The 20,451-nt window shown below is 41.5% G+C and overlaps 2 protein-coding genes across 4 annotated transcripts; both read left to right on the top strand.

Moving 5' to 3' along the window:
• Window positions 1-38: 38 nt before the first annotated feature.
• LOC123739223 (rap1 GTPase-GDP dissociation stimulator 1) lies at window positions 39-11,890 on the top strand. Of its 2 annotated transcripts, XM_082965764.1 has the most exons (6): window positions 39-4,126; window positions 4,687-4,748; window positions 5,113-5,217; window positions 7,791-7,913; window positions 8,254-8,379; window positions 8,492-11,890. In XM_082965764.1, the coding sequence occupies exons 2-6, from the start codon at window positions 4,712-4,714 to the stop codon at window positions 8,965-8,967; spliced, it is 867 nt and encodes a 288-aa protein (XP_082821890.1). In that variant the 5' UTR covers window positions 39-4,126; window positions 4,687-4,711; the 3' UTR covers window positions 8,968-11,890. The 2 variants fall into 2 exon arrangements, with proteins under 2 accessions (XP_082821890.1, XP_082821889.1); XM_082965763.1 differs by lacking the exon at window positions 4,687-4,748.
• Window positions 11,891-12,084: 194 nt separating this feature from the next.
• On the top strand, window positions 12,085-19,990 carry LOC123729006 (rap1 GTPase-GDP dissociation stimulator 1). 2 transcript variants are annotated; one of them, XM_082965766.1, is made up of 6 exons: window positions 12,085-14,122; window positions 14,683-14,744; window positions 15,100-15,204; window positions 17,818-17,940; window positions 18,145-18,270; window positions 18,383-19,990. In XM_082965766.1, the coding sequence occupies exons 2-6, from the start codon at window positions 14,708-14,710 to the stop codon at window positions 18,856-18,858; spliced, it is 867 nt and encodes a 288-aa protein (XP_082821892.1). In that variant the 5' UTR covers window positions 12,085-14,122; window positions 14,683-14,707; the 3' UTR covers window positions 18,859-19,990. The 2 variants fall into 2 exon arrangements, with proteins under 2 accessions (XP_082821892.1, XP_082821893.1); XM_082965767.1 differs by lacking the exon at window positions 14,683-14,744 and having other exon boundaries at window positions 13,961-14,122; window positions 18,383-19,989.
• The last annotated feature ends 461 nt before the right edge of the window (window positions 19,991-20,451 follow it).

Below are 20,451 nucleotides of genomic sequence, written 5' to 3'. Positions count from 1 at the left end.
CTGTAATCCATGGCTTCTGGTTGGGATATGTACATATGGTCACTGTGAAGACGATGTCGTCGATGCACTTATTGATGAAGCCAGTCACTGAGGTGGTATAGTCCTCAATGTCATTGGATGAATCCCTGAACATATTCCAGTCTGTGCTAGCAAAACAGTCCTGTAGCGTAGCATCCGCATCATCTGACCACTTCCGTATTGATCGAGTCACTGGTAATTCCTGCTTTAGTTTTTGCTTGTAGGCAGGAATCAGTAGGATAGAATTATGGTGAGATTTGCCAAATTGAGGGCGAGCTTTGTATGCATCTCTGTGTGTGGAGTAAAGGTGGTCAAGAATATTTTTTTCCCACTGGTTGCACATGTGACATGCTGGTAGAAATTAGGTGAGGTAAAATGAGGTTAAACGGTTTAAAACGTGCCTGCATTAAAGTCTCTGGCCACTAGGAAGCCTCTTCTGGATGAGCATTTTCTTGTTTGCTTAGACCTTATACAGCTCGTTGAGTGCAGTCTTAGTGCCAGCATCGGTTTGTGTTGGTAAATGGACTGCTACGAAAAATATAGATAAACTCTCTTGGTAAATAGTATGGTCTACAGCTTCTCATGAGGTACTCTACCTCAGGCAAGCAATACCTCAGACTTCCTTAATATTAGACATCGCACACCAGCTGTTATTGACAAATAGACACACACCCCCACCCCTCGTATTACCAGACGTAGCTGTTCTGTCCTGCCGATGCACGGAAAACCCAGCCAAATGTATATTATCCGTGTCGTCGTTCAGCAACGACTCAGTGAAACATAAGATATTTAGTTTTTAATGTCCCGTTGGTAGGACAGTCTCGAACGGAGATCATCCAGTTTATTTTTCAGTGATTGCACGTTGGCCAAAAGAACCGATCTCCGCCCCCTGTATTTCATTATTTTCTTCATGCGAATGACATGGATTTGGGCCTGGTCTCGGAGAAGCAGTATATCCTTCGCGTCGGACTCATTAAAGAAAATATCTTTGTCCAGTTCGAGGTGAGTAATCGCATTTCTGATGTCCAGAAGCTCTTTTCGGTCATAAGAGACGGTAGCAGCAACATTATGTACAAAATAAGTTACAAACAATGTGAAAATAACACACAAAAATAGCACAATTGGTTAGGAGCCTGTAAAACGGCAGCCATCCCCTCCGGTGCCATTATTATACCTAGGGGGTAGGGGCCAAGTTTTGATTTGGGAAGTGGACTTAGCACTCAGTGATGTGAGGACAGAGAAATGGAAGAAGGATATAAGAGGCAAAAGAGTTTAAGTGCCTTGGAACACATTGACTAAATTGTAAATTACTGTAATATATTTACATTGACTATTGGGACAACTTTATATTAAAGTTGTAATTTTCCAAAGCATGGTGATTCCTTTGTGTAGAGAGAGCCAAGCCTAGATCAGGGTTCTCTGACTCTGGTCCTGAAGAGCTACTGCTAACACCTGATTCAGATAATCAAGGTCTTGATGAACAGACAATTAGTAGAATCAGGGGTGTTAGAGCAGGGATGGACCAAAATCCTGCACATGCAGTGGAGTTTGAGAATACTTTTCTATAGAGTTGCTGAAGCTAGTTGATGTCTCTATCTCACTGTTTTGGCGGTTGGGTGTTTTAGTACATTCAGAGAGATTTTAGGGAGCGAGGAGCTCTGCCTCACATGTAGAGATAGGTGGTGGACTAGATGGATATAACCCGTTTTAGCATGGACATTGCCATTGAGGCAGAAAATATATATGTAGCCTAGTGCAGACTCTGTAAATTGACGTGGTTTGGTAAATGTTTCACATAGACATGTCGTTATACTTTTTAGCTCTTGGTTACTTCTGTTTTGTTTACAATTATAAATAAAATGTTGCTTGCACAGAAGACTTGAACATGTCTCTGACTTGCCTCGTTCACGTGCTAGTCCGAACTAGGAAACTCAGTAATGTCCCACTCGATTGTAGTTATACACGTGCCGCGTTCAACCAAATTTCAGAGTTTCCTATGTCCGATTTAGCGTGTGTTTAATTCCAACCATCAACAGGTTATTGTGCGTAACAACAGGTCTGAGATTGAAACTAAGACACAGTGGCAATCTGGTTCTGCGTTTGATGAAGCGCTAACAGACTGACATGCCTATCTAATTAGCTAGATTATCCTATTGATGGTTAGAAAGGTTGGGTTTATTACACATTTAAAATCAACAAATCCAACAGCATGCAAGGCCAAAAACTGCCTGCGAGCCTAAGCTTCAATCATAGCCGTCGAAGGCTGTACATCCATTTTAGAACAGCAAAAGTAAAATTGGGAGGGTTAATTGCTTTTTCACTACATCTAAAAAAAACATGTACATCTAAAGAAAATGTTTTATGTTTAATATCAATAAACTAAAGACAACCAGACAGTAACCATAAAACCCTAATATTCCTGTCACTCATTGATTAATTACTAACAGTCAGCCTCTGGCTGTATCAAACACACACTCATTGGACTATAAAGGCTAAACCTCAAGTTAGATAAACAGATGCTGCAGAAATCTTAAAGTATTTAACGCATGAGATAAACCTTCCTCCCATCTGGACAGGCAGGATCATAGATCACTCTTTCCTGCTGTTCTCACAGCTTGCAGTAGGGGAGTTATTCACCTGTAGAGGGCTTCCACAATTTTAAAGTAAACTGGGTGGGCATTCCTATGGGTTGGGAGCGATCAGACAATGATCAGAGCATTATTAGCCTTAAGCTTTTTTTCAAAACACAAATAAGGAAATGTACTACTTTAAAATTGTTTGAGCAAGATGCTGTGCAGAACCACTGATCTACAAATCGTCCTGCATTCTAAAGAACTACGCAGTAAGAAATCCTCACTACAAGGATTAGCGAAACACCTTGCTCAGTCAGCCAAATGTAAATCGGTCGAGTCAACCAAGCCAAGGGCCTATCAAGCCCCATACAACTGGCGGTCAAACAGGGAAATGGTTCCAATCCTTTTTCCACCATTCATTGTTCCCAAAGGGGATTTTAGAAACGCCTAAAATAAGGGCTGTGTTTCATGTAGGCTTACCCTGGCATGGCGTTTTGATAACCATGTAAATCTCTTTTGGACAAGGTTGACTTTATTCAATGTATTCGGCTCTGATTCAAAATTGCTAATTAACATCAAAGTGGACATAATGCAAGACCATAAATCCCTGCCAAGTCCTGCACCTCTTCTCTAGCTGACACCTTTGCTAACAGGTATTGTGTCAATTTAGAACTTGCACAAGACAGTTCAGAATTGTCAATTTAAAGAAATGTTGCCAATTTATTCATTACAACATTTAGCTAACTTTAGATAGTTAATCCAGAGATGTTTCATTTTGCCTCGATTTGGCAGCCTCGTCCAGATCATCATGGCATTTGTAGTTCTTTATGAAAGCCACATTAGCAGCTAATCAGCATTTCATTTGATGAGGGTAAATACAGGCAAATATATTGAGAAAAGGAATTGTAAGTGTTTCTAAAATCCCATAGAAGAATTAAGGGTAGAAAAACGATTGGAACCATGTCCCTGTTTGACTTTAGGTTGTAAGGATATGTTTACTGTGGTACTGTACTACCTGCCAACACAGCGGGTGAAAGGGAGGGAGTGACCGAGGGAGAGCAGCTTTGCAGGGAATTAGGATTTACTCTGTATTAGTGTAGAGGAGGGAGGGAGGGAGGGAGAGCACAGGAGTAAGAGTAGGAGAGAAAGAAACACGCCTGAAAGAGCGGGAGTACGGAATATGTAACATTAAAAGCAAGAAGGAAATAAATGGATTCGTAGCTTGCTGAGCTTATCATAGAGAAAGGGACAGTGAGGAAGAGGGACGAGGTAGAAAGAAAGGAGAAGACGGTGTCTGAAACAGCAACAGACAGATGTTCCAGAAAGCTGGCGAAGAGATACGGATAAGAAAAGGGGAAAGGAGGAGAGGTGAAGTGCAGAGAACATTGTTTGGCTGACAGAAGATTTGAGAAACGACTGCAACAAAAAGGCCGGATGGGAGTCTATACTGACACGCATACACACCCACAACACAGACATGGATAGACTGCGGCCGACCAGTGACTCCGGTCGACTACTGCCAGTGGTACCCAAAGGTGAGTGATTAGTGTTGGTATGCGCGATTGTAGAGTAGAATTGCATTTTCTTTTTAAGTTTGGTGTGTGAAGATGGACACTACGCTGTGTTGGACTGAGCCACACACCTACTTAAACATACTATTGAGCACTGAGCATTACACCACGGATATCGCTTCATTTGTTATGAACAGTAGCATGGCGCCAGTGTGTGCAGCGTGCCACGGGAGAGGAGATACTATGTGACCTGATACAGCTGCTGTTGCTATGGACCTTACACTTCTTTATCAGTACATTATAAACTGGGTGGTTCGAGCCCTGGGGTATGACTAAAGGTTTATTTTTTACTGCTAAATTACGTTGGTAACCAGTGACAGCTCGGGGGTTTGTGGTATATGGCCAATATACCACGGCTAAGAGCTGTTCTTTTGCACAACGAAAAGCGGAGTGCCTTGATACAGCCCTTAGCCGTGGTATAATGGCCATATGCCACAACCCTCGTGCCTTATTGCTTAAGTATAGACTGACATGGTCACTTATGTTTACACTACTCAGTAGGGTACGTGTTGTATGTGTCACAGGCGGGGAACTGAACCCGGGTCTCCAATGGGAGAAACCAACGTCTTGACCGTTAAACCAAGAGGTAATTCCCTCCTGGGCTGAAGGTGAAACTGATTTTGAAGTCGGGGGCAGGGGTACCTCATCACCAGGCCATGAGTCCGACTCACGTCTGCTACGTTTGCTTGTGGTGTCTATAGCGCTGTCATGTATATGTGGTACAATGTTATTCATTTCAAATCAGTACTTGAAGTGGGATGAAAACGATGCCAGAGCTCACCATCATTTTACTGTACCAGGGTTCATATTGAAGGGTCTTGACCCCAGGTCTCCCAGCCCATAGCCAAACGTATTAACCAATGCTGTAATATGGTTATAGGGAGATCGTAACAAGCGAACTGGTACAGGAAGTATTCATATTCAATCATCTCTCTCTCTCACCCTCTCAGACCCTCTCACTAATGCATTAGATGCCATTGTGGTCAGCACTGATCTCATCGAGGATGCACTCCGACCTCACCTGGAAACAGTACTTACTGTCATACAGGAAAAACGTGAGTCACACACACACACACACACACTTCTGACCACAGCAAAGAGGACACTACCTGCCAACAAAACCAAAAATTACACAAAAACGTGGCCTTTCCTTCAAGGGAGAACTTTGATTTTGTCTATTCTCCAAAAGTATATTATGTACAGTAGCCAAGCCTTTGTTAAACAGGATGGGAGGGAGGGTTTCCATTAGTTACCACAGCCACAAAGTCAAAATATCGTAGAAATTCATGAACACCAAAATGAGCTTTTTGGTCTTATTTTAGGTTAGGGTTAGCAGTGTGTTTTTCAGTTTAGGGTTAAGGTTAGGTTTAAAATCACATTTTAAGAAGAGAAATTTGTGGTAACAAGTGAGGAACAAGGGAGAGAAGGAAGGAAGGGGTTGAGAGCGGGAGAGTTGGATGCGTGACCAATTGGACAAACAGCCGCTAAGCCATTTGTGTCTGAGAGAGAGAGAGAGACGGAGGGAGGGAGAAAGAGAGACGAAACGGGAGAGAGAGGCGAAAAGGTCACAGGGTTGATTAACCTGCCTGGATTAAACTCACACACGCGTAAACAAACCATACACAATGTACATAAACTCAGCAAAAAAAGAAACGTCCTCTCACTGTCAACTGCGTTTTTTTCAGTAAACTTAACATGTGTAAATATTTGTATGAACTTAACAAGATTCAACAACTGAGACATAAACTGAACATGTTCCACCGACATGTGACTAACAGAAATGGAATAATGTGTCCCTGAACAAAGGGGGGGTCAAAATCAAAAGTAACAGTCAGTATCTGGTGTGGCCACCAGCTGCATTAAGTACTGCAGTGCATCTCCTGACCGTTCCACAGGTGCATGTTCATTAATTGTTTATGGTTCATTGAACAAGCTTGGGAAACAATGTTTAAACCCTTTACAATGAAGATCTGTGAATTTATTTGGATTTGTATAAATTATCTTTGAAAGACAGGGTCCTGAAAAAGGGACGTTTCTTTTTTTGCTGAGTTTACATGGCACACAAGGTATTCACACAGCATATCATGGTTTACAATTAACGCACCATATTATGAACTAAAAACATTTTTCATTGACTATGAATATGGTATTCTATCAATGACAAACAGGAGAACTCATTCACACCTTCTTAGAGAGGAACGGACTACAAACATGGCATTTTATGGACTACAAACACGTTGACTCTGAAAGTCACTGCAGATACATCAGGACTGCAGACAGAAACCGAGATGACTGTGGGTGTTGTGGTTCTGGATGTACCTTACCTAATTAGAAATAAATCGGAGTTCAATTTTTTTCCAAAATTGACGTTAAAGGTTCAAATGTATTTCTTTATTTTGTTTTTAAGAAATTCTAAAATAGTTTGACAACCCTGTTTTGTTCGCTTTTAAATGATATCAAACTCAACTGTTTATCTTTTTCAGTCAGTGATGAAGACATGTATCATGGTATGGTGGGGTATGCAAAATGGGTCAACTTTGAGCACCTTTATCTTTTGAAGGTTTTGGCATTCAGGTCCAAAATGTCCCTTTCTGACCACTTCTTAAATGGACAAACATTGTATGAAACATTTTGCTTAATCAAAAGTGATGCTGTCAAAAAGTGATTAAATTCAAATGGATTTCCCCCCACACACTACTAGGTCCGTATCGCGGCCGACAGGTTTGTTCATAACATTCATTATACACAATACAATCTTAGACTGAACTTCTTACTGTGTAGCTCTTTCTCTCTATCTCTAGGTTTTGTATCATACACAATGTTTAAAATGTCAGAACAGTACTTTTCTCATAAAAAAATGTCATATGCAAGAACGGGTGACACTTGTAATTTCTGCAGTGCCATATAAAACCATGTTTTTGACAATTCGTTAGCCAATTTTACTACACCAGTATTTCATCCTCATTCTGCATAATTTGAACCTGTTGAATGTTAATGTTAAGTGCATGGCCTTGTAAAACATATCATCATGAAGGCCATGAACAGTAACTAGTAATGCCTTATACTGTTAGAAGGCTCAGATTTTGTGCTTTTTTTATTAGGTATTCATTATTTGTGATTTTATGCATTTTTGCAGTAGTATGCACTTCTATAATCCGCCACAGTTCACGTGTCATAATACCGATAAAAACACAGAAATGGTTCCAATGGTTTTCCTGCCATTCATTTTTCACATTATGAATAAATAAAAAAGTATAATTAATTGTGTTTGGTGTAGGTTAACCTTGGCATGACGTTTTAATAGCCGTGTAATTCTCAGACAATGTGAGTTTTATCAATTAATTCGCCTCAATTTACTCTCAAAAATTCGCAATGCTAATTATTGATGAAAGTTACCTTGTCAGAGAGAGATTTGCGTGGTTATCGAAATGTCATGCCAGGGTAATCCTGGCATGCCTGAGTTTACATGGCACACAAGGTATTCACACAGTCACGTACACACAGTATTCACATGCATGCCTGGATGGCTTGCAGGTAAATGGAGGGAGAATACAGTAAAGAGTGTATATTGCGCTTGTTAATATGATGCTGTGCATTTAATCTCTGTTTGTGTGTGTGTGGTGTGTAGAGCGTGGGGCTGCGGAACAGGTGGCAGTGAGTGGTGTATTACCTACTCTGGCTCAAGCCCTTAGGAGGAGAGGACCGCTTACTTTAATGACTGCTAAACTGGTGTCAGAACTGGCCAGAGAAAGTAAGTCTCTCTCTCTGCCTCTCTCGCTCTGCCTCTCTCTCTCTCTGCCTCTCTCTCTCCCTGCCTCTCTCTCTCTTTCTTTGCCTCTCTCTCTCTCTGTCTCTCTCTCTCTCTCTCTCTCTCTCTCTCTCTCTGCCTCTCTCTCTTCCTCTCTCTGCCTCTCTCGCTCTGCCTCTCTCTCTCCCTGCCTCTCGCTCTCTTTCTTTGCCTCTCTCTCTCTGTCTCTCTCTCTCTGTCTCTCTCTCTCTCTGCCTCTCTCTGCCTCTCTCTCTCTGCCTCTTTCTGCCTCTCTCTCGCTCTGCCTCTCATGGTTGTCATTCACTGCTTCTTTCTCCATCAGCGGTGATCAGGGAGAGGTGTGGTGAGACAGGGGTGTCATCTGCTCTGCTGTCTGTGCTGCTCTCCAGGGATCAGGAGCTACTGATACACGCTGGCCGCGCTATCGCTCGTATCTGCTACGAGAGCCGTGAGTCATCGCTAACCACTGACCCCTAACCCTCTACCACAGCCTTATCTCTAACGCTTCAAGTCTAAGCCCTTAACCTACCCTTTCTTACACATATCTCTCTCTCTCTCAGGGTGTCAACAGGAGCAGTTGTTGCGTTTGGGGGCGGTCCCTAGGCTGGTCGGAATCCTGCTGGGTTTTAAAAGCAACCAGCCTCTGGAGGGTGTGTGTCTTGTGGCCCTGTGTAACCTAGGTGACATGGGAGAGGGGGGGGAGGATGGAGGTATATCGTGGGAGAGAGGCGTGTCGCTATGCCCCGAGGAGTCTGTGTTTCGTGGCGTGACTTGTCACTCCTGCGGCTTTGGCTCCATGGTTACAGTCGTCAGACTGACCCAGTGGTCGCCCGGGCAACACACCGTCAGCATCGAGGTGTTATCCCGTTACTCCATCGGGTTCTGGACAATGCATAACAACCACCGGACAGTGCGACGTTCGCCACTCTCTCACCTGGGAACGTGTCCTAGGTTCTACAAAGCCATCAAGTACTCCGTCCAGAACATTCCCAACAGTAGAAGCCTCAAGTCACTGATCTTCCACATCTTCCTTTGAGAGGGGAATGGACTACAAACATGGCAGCATATTATGGACTACAAACATGGCAGCATATCATGGTTTACAAACAACGCACCATATTATGAACTAAAAACATTTTTCATTGACTATGAATATGGTATTCTATCAATGACAAACAGGAGAACTCATTCACACCTTCTTAGAGAGGAACGGACTACAAACATGGCATTTTATGGACTACAAACACGTTGACTCTGAAAGTCACTGCAGATACATCAGGACTGCAGACAGAAACCGAGATGACTGTGGGTGTTGTGGTTCTGGATGTACCTTACCTAATTAGAAATAAATCGGAGTTCAATTTTTTTCCAAAATTGACGTTAAAGGTTCAAATGTATTTCTTTATTTTGTTTTTAAGAAATTCTAAAATAGTTTGACAACCCTGTTTTGTTCGCTTTTAAATGATATCAAACTTAACTGTTTATCTTTTTCAGTCAGTGATGAAGACATGTATCATGGTATGGTGGGGTATGCAAAATGGGTCAACTTTGAGCACCTTTATCTTTTGAAGGTTTTGGCATTCAGGTCCAAAATGTCCCTTTCTGACCACTTCTTAAATGGACAAACATTGTATGAAGCATTTTGCTTAATAAAAAGTGATGCTGTCAAAAAGTGATTCAATTCAAATGGATTTCCGCCCACACACTACTAGGTCCGTATCGCGGCCGACAGGTTTGTTCATAACATTCATTATACACAATACAATCTTAGACTGAACTTCTTACTGTGTAGCTCTTTCTCTCTATCTCTAGGTTTTGTATCATACACAATGTTTAAAATGTCAGAACAGTACTTTTCTCATAAAAAAATGTCATATGCAAGAACGGGTGACACTTGTAATTTCTGCAGTGCCATATAAAACCATGTTTTTGACAATTCGTTAGCAAATTTTACTACACCAGTATTTCATCCTCATTCTGCATAATTTGAACCTGTTGAATGTTAATGTTAAGTGCATGACCTTGTAAAACATATCATCATGAAGGCCATGAACAGTAACTAGTAATGCCTTATACTGTTAGAAGGCTCAGATTTTGTGCTTATTTTTATTAGGTATTGATTATTTGTGATTTTATGCATTTTTGCAGTAGTATGCACTGCTATAATCCGCCACAGTTCACGTGTCATAATACCGATAAAAACACAGAAATGGTTCCAATGGTTTTCCCGCCATTCATTTTTCACATGCGTCCGCGTCATCTGACCACTTCCGTATTGATCGAGTCACTGGTAATTCCTGCTTTAGTTTTTGCTTGTAGGCAGGAATCAGTAGGATAGAATTATGGTGAGATTTGCCAAATTGAGGGCGAGCTTTGTATGCATCTCTGTGTGTGGAGTAAAGGTGGTCAAGAATATTTTTTTCCCACTGGTTGCACATGTGACATGCTGGTAGAAATTAGGTGAGGTAAAATGAGGTTAAACGGTTTAAAACGTGCCTGCATTAAAGTCTCTGGCCACTAGGAAGCCTCTTCTGGATGAGCATTTTCTTGTTTGCTTAGACCTTATACAGCTCGTTGAGTGCAGTCTTAGTGCCAGCATCGGTTTGTGTTGGTAAATGGACTGCTACGAAAAATATAGATAAACTCTCTTGGTAAATAGTATGGTCTACAGCTTCTCATGAGGTACTCTACCTCAGGCAAGCAATACCTAGACATCGCACACCAGCTGTTATTGACAAATAGACACAGACCCCCACCCCTCGTATTACCAGACGTAGCTGTTCTGTCCTGCCGATGCACGGAAAACCCAGCCAAATGTATATTATCCGTGTCGTCGTTCAGCAACGACTCAGTGAAACATAAGATATTTAGTTTTTAATGTCCCGTTGGTAGGACAGTCTCGAACGGAGATCATCCAGTTTATTTTTCAGTGATTGCACGTTGGCCAATAGAACCGATCTCCGCCCCCTGTATTTCATTATTTTCTTCATGCGAATGACATGGATTTGGGCCTGGTCTCGGAGAAGCAGTATATCCTTCGCGTCGGACTCATTAAAGAAAATATCTTTGTCCAGTTCGAGGTGAGTAATCGCATTTCTGATGTCCAGAAGCTCTTTTCGGTCATAAGAGACGGTAGCAGCAACATTATGTACAAAATAAGTTACAAACAATGTGAAAATAACACACAAAAATAGCACAATTGGTTAGGAGCCTGTAAAACGGCAGCCATCCCCTCCGGTGCCATTATTATACCTAGGGGGTAGGGGCCAAGTTTTGATTTGGGAAGTGGACTTAGCACTCAGTGATGTGAGGACAGAAATGGAAGAAGGATATAAGAGGCAAAAGAGTTTAAGTGCCTTGGAACACATTGACTAAATTGTAAATTACTGTAATATATTTACATTGACTATTGGGACAACTTTATATTAAAGTTGTAATTTTCCAAAGCATGGTGATTCCTTTGTGTAGAGAGAGCCAAGCCTAGATCAGGGTTCTCTGACTCTGGTCCTGAAGAGCTACTGCTAACACCTGATTCAGATAATCAAGGTCTTGATGAACAGACAATTAGTAGAATCAGGGGTGTTAGAGCAGGGATGGACCAAAATCCTGCACATGCAGTGGAGTTTGAGAATACTTTTCTATAGAGTTGCTGAAGCTAGTTGATGTCTCTATCTCACTGTTTTGGCGGTTGGGTGTTTTAGTACATTCAGAGAGATTTTAGGGAGCGAGGAGCTCTGCCTCACATGTAGAGATAGGTGGTGGACTAGATGGATATAACCCGTTTTAGCATGGACATTGCCATTGAGGCAGAAAATATATGTGTAGCCTAGTGCAGACTTTCTACTCTGTAAATTGACGTGGTTTGGTAAATGTTTCACATAGACATGTCTTTATACTTTTTAGCTCTTGGTTACTTCTGTTTTGTTTACAATTATAAATAAAATGTTGCTTGCACAGAAGACTTGAACATGTCTCTGACTTGCCTCGTTCACGTGCTAGTCCGAACTAGGAAACTCAGTAATGTCCCACTCGATTGTAGTTATACACGTGCCGCGTTCAACCAAATTTCAGAGTTTCCTATGTCCGATTTAGCGTGTGTTTAATTCCAACCATCAACAGGTTATTGTGCGTAACAACAGGTCTGAGATTGAAACTAAGACACAGTGGCAATCTGGTTCTGCGTTTGATGAAGCGCTAACAGACTGACATGCCTATCTAATTAGCTAGATTATCCTATTGATGGTTAGAAAGGTTGGGTTTATTACACATTTAAAATCAACAAATCCAACAGCATGCAAGGCCAAAAACTGCCTGCGAGCCTAAGCTTCAATCATAGCCGTCGAAGGCTGTACATCCATTTTAGAACAGCAAAAGTAAAATTGGGAGGGTTAATTGCTTTTTCACTACATCTAAAAAAAACATGTACATCTAAAGAAAATGTTTTATGTTTAATATCAATAAACTAAAGACAACCAGACAGTAACCATAAAACCCTAATATTCCTGTCACTCATTGATTAATTACTAACAGTCAGCCTCTGGCTGTATCAAACACACACTCATTGGACTATAAAGGCTAAACCTCAAGTTAGATAAACAGATGCTGCAGAAATCTTAAAGTATTTAACGCATGAGATAAACCTTCCTCCCATCTGGACAGGCAGGATCATAGATCACTCTTTCCTGCTGTTCTCACAGCTTGCAGTAGGGGAGTTATTCACCTGTAGAGGGCTTCCACAATTTTAAAGTAAACTGGGTGGGCATTCCTATGGGTTGGGAGCGATCAGACAATGATCAGAGCATTATTAGCCTTAAGCTTTTTTTCAAAACACAAATAAGGAAATGTACTACTTTAAAATTGTTTGAGCAAGATGCTGTGCAGAACCACTGATCTACAAATCGTCCTGCATTCTAAAGAACTACGCAGTAAGAAATCCTCACTACAAGGATTAGCGAAACACCTTGCTCAGTCAGCCAAATGTAAATCGGTCGAGTCAACCAAGCCAAGGGCCTATCAAGCCCCATACAACTGGCGGTCAAACAGGGAAATGGTTCCAATCCTTTTTCCACCATTCATTGTTCCCAAAGGGGATTTTAGAAACGCCTAAAATAAGGGCTGTGTTTCATGTAGGCTTACCCTGGCATGGCGTTTTGATAACCATGTAAATCTCTTTTGGACAAGGTTGACTTTATTCAATGTATTCGGCTCTGATTCAAAATTGCTAATTAACATCAAAGTGGACATAATGCAAGACCATAAATCCCTGCCAAGTCCTGCACCTCTTCTCTAGCTGACACCTTTGCTAACAGGTATTGTGTCAATTTAGAACTTGCACAAGACAGTTCAGAATTGTCAATTTAAAGAAATGTTGCCAATTTATTCATTACAACATTTAGCTAACTTTAGATAGTTAATCCAGAGATGTTTCATTTTGCCTCGATTTGGCAGCCTCGTCCAGATCATCATGGCATTTGTAGTTCTTTATGAAAGCCACATTAGCAGCTAATCAGCATTTCATTTGATGAGGGTAAATACAGGCAAATATATTGAGAAAAGGAATTGTAAGTGTTTCTAAAATCCCATAGAAGAATTAAGGGTAGAAAAACGATTGGAACCATGTCCCTGTTTGACTTTAGGTTGTAAGGATATGTTTACTGTGGTACTGTACTACCTGCCAACACAGCGGGTGAAAGGGAGGGAGTGACCGAGGGAGAGCAGCTTTGCAGGGAATTAGGATTTACTCTGTATTAGTGTAGAGGAGGGAGGGAGGGAGGGAGAGCACAGGAGTAAGAGTAGGAGAGAAAGAAACACGCCTGAAAGAGCGGGAGTACGGAATATGTAACATTAAAAGCAAGAAGGAAATAAATGGATTCGTAGCTTGCTGAGCTTATCATAGAGAAAGGGACAGTGAGGAAGAGGGACGAGGTAGAAAGAAAGGAGAAGACGGTGTCTGAAACAGCAACAGACAGATGTTCCAGAAAGCTGGCGAAGAGATACGGATAAGAAAAGGGGAAAGGAGGAGAGGTGAAGTGCAGAGAACATTGTTTGGCTGACAGAAGATTTGAGAAACGACTGCAACAAAAAGGCCGGATGGGAGTCTATACTGACACGCATACACACCCACAACACAGACATGGATAGACTGCGGCCGACCAGTGACTCCGGTCGACTACTGCCAGTGGTACCCAAAGGTGAGTGATTAGTGTTGGTATGCGCGATTGTAGAGTAGAATTGCATTTTCTTTTTAAGTTTGGTGTGTGAAGATGGACACTACGCTGTGTTGGACTGAGCCACACACCTACTTAAACATACTATTGAGCACTGAGCATTACACCACGGATATCGCTTCATTTGTTATGAACAGTAGCATGGCGCCAGTGTGTGCAGCGTGCCACGGGAGAGGAGATACTATGTGACCTGATACAGCTGCTGTTGCTATGGACCTTACACTTCTTTATCAGTACATTATAAACTGGGTGGTTCGAGCCCTGGGGTATGACTAAAGGTTTATTTTTTACTGCTAAATTACGTTGGTAACCAGTGACAGCTCGGGGGTTTGTGGTATATGGCCAATATACCACGGCTAAGAGCTGTTCTTTTGCACAACGAAAAGCGGAGTGCCTTGATACAGCCCTTAGCCGTGGTATAATGGCCATATGCCACAACCCTCGTGCCTTATTGCTTAAGTATAGACTGACATGGTCACTTATGTTTACACTACTCAGTAGGGTACGTGTTGTATGTGTCACAGGCGGGGAACTGAACCCGGGTCTCCAATGGGAGAAACCAACGTCTTGACCGTTAAACCAAGAGGTAATTCCCTCCTGGGCTGAAGGTGAAACTGATTTTGAAGTCGGGGGCAGGGGTACCTCATCACCAGGCCATGAGTCCGACTCACGTCTGCTTGTGGTGTCTATAGCGCTGTCATGTATATGTGGTACAATGTTATTCATTTCAAATCAGTACTTGAAGTGGGATGAAAACGATGCCAGAGCTCACCATCATTTTACTGTACCAGGGTTCATATTGAAGGGTCTTGACCCCAGGTCTCCCAGCCCATAGCCAAACGTATTAACCAATGCTGTAATATGGTTATAGGGAGATCGTAACAAGCGAACTGGTACAGGAAGTATTCATATTCAATCATCTCTCTCTCTCACCCTCTCAGACCCTCTCACTAATGCATTAGATGCCATTGTGGTCAGCACTGATCTCATCGAGGATGCACTCCGACCTCACCTGGAAACAGTACTTACTGTCATACAGGAAAAACGTGAGTCACACACACACACACACACACACACACACACACACACACACACACACACACACACACACACACTTCTGACCACAGCAAAGAGGACACTACCTGCCAACAAAACCAAAAATTACACAAAAACGTGGCCTTTCCTTCAAGGGAGAACTTTGATTTTGTCTATTCTCCAAAAGTATATTATGTACAGTAGCCAAGCCTTTGTTAAACAGGATGGGAGGGAGGGTTTCCATTAGTTACCACAGCCACAAAGTCAAAATATCGTAGAAATTCATGAACACCAAAATGAGCTTTTTGGTCTTATTTTAGGTTAGGGTTAGCAGTGTGTTTTTCAGTTTAGGGTTAAGGTTAGGTTTAAAATCACATTTTAAGAAGAGAAATTTGTGGTAACAAGTGAGGAACAAGGGAGAGAAGGAAGGAAGGGGTTGAGAGCGGGAGAGTTGGATGCGTGACCAATTGGACAAACAGTCGCTAAGCCATTTGTGTCTGAGAGAGAGAGAGAGAGGGAGGGAGGGAGAAAGAGAGACGAAACAGGAGAGAGAGGCGAAAAGGTCACAGGGTTGATTAACCTGCCTGGATTAAACTCACACACGCGTAAACAAACCATACACAATGTACATAAACTCAGCAAAAAAAGAAACGTCCTCTCACTGTCAACTGCGTTTTTTTCAGTAAACTTAACATGTGTAAATATTTGTATGAACTTAACAAGATTCAACAACTGAGACATAAACTGAACATGTTCCACCGACATGTGACTAACAGAAATGGAATAATGTGTCCCTGAACAAAGGGGGGGTCAAAATCAAAAGTAACAGTCAGTATCTGGTGTGGCCACCAGCTGCATTAAGTACTGCAGTGCATCTCCTGACCGTTCCACAGGTGCATGTTCATTAATTGTTTATGGTTCATTGAACAAGCTTGGGAAACAATGTTTAAACCCTTTACAATGAAGATCTGTGAATTTATTTGGATTTGTATAAATTATCTTTGAAAGACAGGGTCCTGAAAAAGGGACGTTTCTTTTTTTGCTGAGTTTACATGGCACACAAGGTATTCACACAGCATATCATGGTTTACAATTAACGCACCATATTATGAACTAAAAACATTTTTCATTGACTATGAATATGGTATTCTATCAATGACAAACAGGAGAACTCATTCACACCTTCTTAGAGAGGAACGGACTACAAACATGGCATTTTATGGACTACAAACACGTTGACTCTGAAAGTCACTGCAGATACATCAGGACTGCAGACAGAAACCGAGATGACTGTGGGTGTTGTGGTTCTGGATGTACCTTACCTAATTAGAAATAAATCGGAGTTCAATTTTTTTTCAAATTGACGTTAAAGGTTCAAATGTATTTCTTTATTTTGTTTTTAAGAAATTCTAAAATAGTTTGACAACCCTGTTTTGTTCGCTTTTAAATGATATCAAACTCAACTGTTTATCTTTTTCAGTCAGTGATGAAGACATGTATCATGGTATGGTGGGGTATGCAAAATGGGTCAACTTTGAGCACCTTTATCTTTTGAAGGTTTTGGCATTCAGGTCCAAAATGTCCCTTTCTGACCACTTCTTAAATGGACAAACATTGTATGAAACATTTTGCTTAATCAAAAGTGATGCTGTCAAAAAGTGATTAAATTCAAATGGATTTCCCCCCACACACTACTAGGTCCGTATCGCGGCCGACAGGTTTGTTCATAACATTCATTATACACAATACAATCTTAGACTGAACTTCTTACTGTGTAGCTCTTTCTCTCTATCTCTAGGTTTTGTATCATACACAATGTTTAAAATGTCAGAACAGTACTTTTCTCATAAAAAAATGTCATATGCAAGAACGGGTGACACTTGTAATTTCTGCAGTGCCATATAAAACCATGTTTTTGACAATTCGTTAGCCAATTTTACTACACCAGTATTTCATCCTCATTCTGCATAATTTGAACCTGTTGAATGTTAATGTTAAGTGGATGGCCTTGTAAAACATATCATCATGAAGGCCATGAACAGTAACCAGTAATGCCTTATGCTGTTAGAAGGCTCAGATTTTGTGCTTTTTTTATTAGGTATTCATTATTTGTGATTTTATGCATTTTTGCAGTAGTATGCACTTCTATAATCCGCCACAGTTCACGTGTCATAATACCGATTAAAAACACAGAAATGGTTCCAATGGTTTTCCTGCCATTCATTTTTCACATTATGAATAAATAAAAAAGTATAATTAATTGTGTTTGGTGTAGGTTAACCTTGGCATGACGTTTTAATAGCCGTGTAATTCTCAGACAATGTGAGTTTTATCAATTAATTCGCCTCAATTTACTCTCAAAAATTCGCAATGCTAATTATTGATGAAAGTTACCTTGTCAGAGAGAGATTTGCGTGGTTATCGAAATGTCATGCCAGGGTAATCCTGGCATGCCTGAGTTTACATGGCACACAAGGTATTCACACAGTCACGTACACACAGTATTCACATGCATGCCTGGATGGCTTGCAGGTAAATGGAGGGAGAATACAGTAAAGAGTGTATATTGCGCTTGTTAATATGATGCTGTGCATTTAATCTCTGTTTGTGTGTGTGGTGTGTAGAGCGTGGGGCTGCGGAACAGGTGGCAGTGAGTGGTGTATTACCTACTCTGGCTCAAGCCCTTAGGAGGAGAGGACCGCTTACTTTAATGACTGCTAAACTGGTGTCAGAACTGGCCAGAGAAAGTAAGTCTCTCTCTCTGCCTCTCTCGCTCTGCCTCTCTCTCTCTCTGCCTCTCTCTCTCCCTGCCTCTCTCTCTCTTTCTTTGCCTCTCTCTCTCTCTCTCTCTCTCTCTCTGTCTCTCTCTCTCTCTGCCTCTCTCTGCCTCTTTCTGCCTCTCTCTCGCTCTGCCTCTCATGGTTGTCATTCACTGCTTCTTTCTCCATCAGCGGTGATCAGGGAGAGGTGTGGTGAGACAGGGGTGTCATCTGCTCTGCTGTCTGTGCTGCTCTCCAGGGATCAGGAGCTGCTGATACACGCTGGCCGCGCTATCGCTCGTATCTGCTACGAGAGCCGTGAGTCATCGCTAACCACTGACCCCTAACCCTCGACCACAGCCTTATCTCTAACGCTTCAAGTCTAAGCCCTTAACCTACCCTTTCTTACACATATCTCTCTCTCTCTCAGGGTGTCAACAGGAGCAGTTGTTGCGTTTGGGGGCGGTCCCTAGGCTGGTCGGAATCCTGCTGGGTTTTAAAAGCAACCAGCCTCTGGAGGGTGTGTGTCTTGTGGCCCTGTGTAACCTAGGTGACATGGGAGAGGGGGGGGAGGATGGAGGTATATCGTGGGAGAGAGGCGTGTCGCTATGCCCCGAGGAGTCTGTGTTTCGTGGCGTGACTTGTCACTCCTGCGGCTTTGGCTCCATGGTTACAGTCGTCAGACTGACCCAGTGGTCGCCCGGGCAACACACCGTCAGCATCGAGGTGTTATCCCGTTACTCCATCGGGTTCTGGAGAATGCATAACAACCGCCGGACAGTGCGACGTTCGCCACTCTCTCACCTGGGAACGTGTCCTAGGTTCTACAAAGCCATCAAGTACTCCGTCCAGAACATTCCCAACAGTAGAAGCCTCAAGTCACTGATCTTCCACATCTTCCTTTGAGAGGGGAATGGACTACAAACATGGCAGCATATCATGGTTTACAACACCACGCACCATATTATGAACTAAAAACATTTTTCATTGACTATGAATATGGTATTCTATCAATGACAAACAGGAGAACTCATTCACACCTTCTTAGAGAGGAACGGACTACAAACATGGCATTTTATGGACTACAAACACGTTGACTCTGAAAGTCACTGCAGATACATCAGGACTGCAGACAGAAACCGAGATGACTGTGGGTGTTGTGGTTCTGGATGTACCTTACCTAATTACAAATAAATCGGAGTTCAATTTTTTTCCAAAATTGACGTTAAAGGTTCAAATGTATTTCTTTATTTTGTTTTTAAGAAATTCTAAAATAGTTTGACAACCCTGTTTTGTTCGCTTTTAAATGATATCAAACTCAACTGTTTATCTTTTTCAGTCAGTGGTATGGTGGGGTATGCAAAATGGGTCAACTTTGAGCACCTTTATCTTTTGAAGGTTTTGGCATTCAGGTCCAAAATGTCCCTTTCTGACCACTTCTTAAATGGACAAACATTGTATGAAGCATTTTGCTTAATAAAAAGTGATGCTGTCAAAAAGTGATTCAATTCAAATGGATTTCCGCCCACACACTACTAGGTCCGTATCGCGGCCGACAGGTTTGTTCATAACATTCATTATACACAATACAATCTTAGACTGAACTTCTTACTGTGTAGCTCTTTCTCTCTATCTCTAGGTTTTGTATCATACACAATGTTTAAAATGTCAGAACAGTACTTTTCTCATAAAAAAATGTCATATGCAAGAACGGGTGACACTTGTAATTTCTGCAGTGCCATATAAAACCATGTTTTTGACAATTCGTTAGCCAATTTTACTACACCAGTATTTCATCCTCATTCTGCATAATTTGAACCTGTTGAATGTTAATGTTAAGTGCATGGCCTTGTAAAACATATCATCATGAAGGCCATGAACAGTAACTAGTAATGCCTTATACTGTTAGAAGGCTCAGATTTTGTGCTTATTTTATTAGGTATTCATTATTTGTGATTTTATGCATTTTTGCAGTAGTATGCACTTCTATAATCCGCCACAGTTCACGTGTCATAATACCGATAAAAACACAGAAATGGTTCCAATGGTTTTCCTGCCATTCATTTTTCACATTATGAATAAATAAAAAAGTATAATTAATTGTGTTTGGTGTAGGTTTACCTTGGCATGACGTTTTAATAGCCGTGTAATTCTCAGACAATGTGAGTTTTATCAATTAATTCGCCTCAATTTACTCTCAAAAATTCGCAATGCTAATTATTGATGAAAGTTACCTTGTCAGAGAGAGATTTGCGTGGTTATCGAAATGTCATGCCAGGGTAATCCTACACGAAACACAGACCTTATATGAAGTAGTTATAAAATCCCAGATTGAACAATTGGAACCATTGAACCGTTTTATGACTCATACTGTGACACTCAACAGTAAATAGTATGAACAATAGTAAGTAGTAGATTTAATTTTCACATTTCATATGCTATGAACAACCTATTAATTAAAAATGGCAAAATAGGGCTTAACACGTTTTAGATAATCTA

Source organism: Salmo salar, chromosome 19 (genome assembly GCF_965601325.2).
Source record: "Salmo salar chromosome 19, fSalSal1, whole genome shotgun sequence".
NCBI lineage: Eukaryota > Metazoa > Chordata > Actinopteri > Salmoniformes > Salmonidae > Salmo > Salmo salar.
The sequence above is the reverse complement of the archived record's forward strand: the minus strand, read 5'-3'. Positions and strand labels throughout refer to the sequence as shown.

Bases quoted from the DNA above. Each gene is read 5' to 3' on its own strand.
- LOC123739223 (XM_082965763.1), top strand. From the start codon at position 4,069: ATGGATAGACTGCGGCCGACCAGTGACTCCGGTCGACTACTGCCAGTG. The intron at 7,914-8,253 runs GTAAGTCTCTCT...TTTCTCCATCAG, and splicing joins GTCAGAACTGGCCAGAGAAA to CGGTGATCAGGGAGAGGTGT. The intron at 8,380-8,491 runs GTGAGTCATCGC...TCTCTCTCTCAG, and splicing joins TCGTATCTGCTACGAGAGCC to GGTGTCAACAGGAGCAGTTG.
- LOC123729006 (XM_082965767.1), top strand. From the start codon at position 14,065: ATGGATAGACTGCGGCCGACCAGTGACTCCGGTCGACTACTGCCAGTG. The intron at 17,941-18,144 runs GTAAGTCTCTCT...TTTCTCCATCAG, and splicing joins GTCAGAACTGGCCAGAGAAA to CGGTGATCAGGGAGAGGTGT. The intron at 18,271-18,382 runs GTGAGTCATCGC...TCTCTCTCTCAG, and splicing joins TCGTATCTGCTACGAGAGCC to GGTGTCAACAGGAGCAGTTG.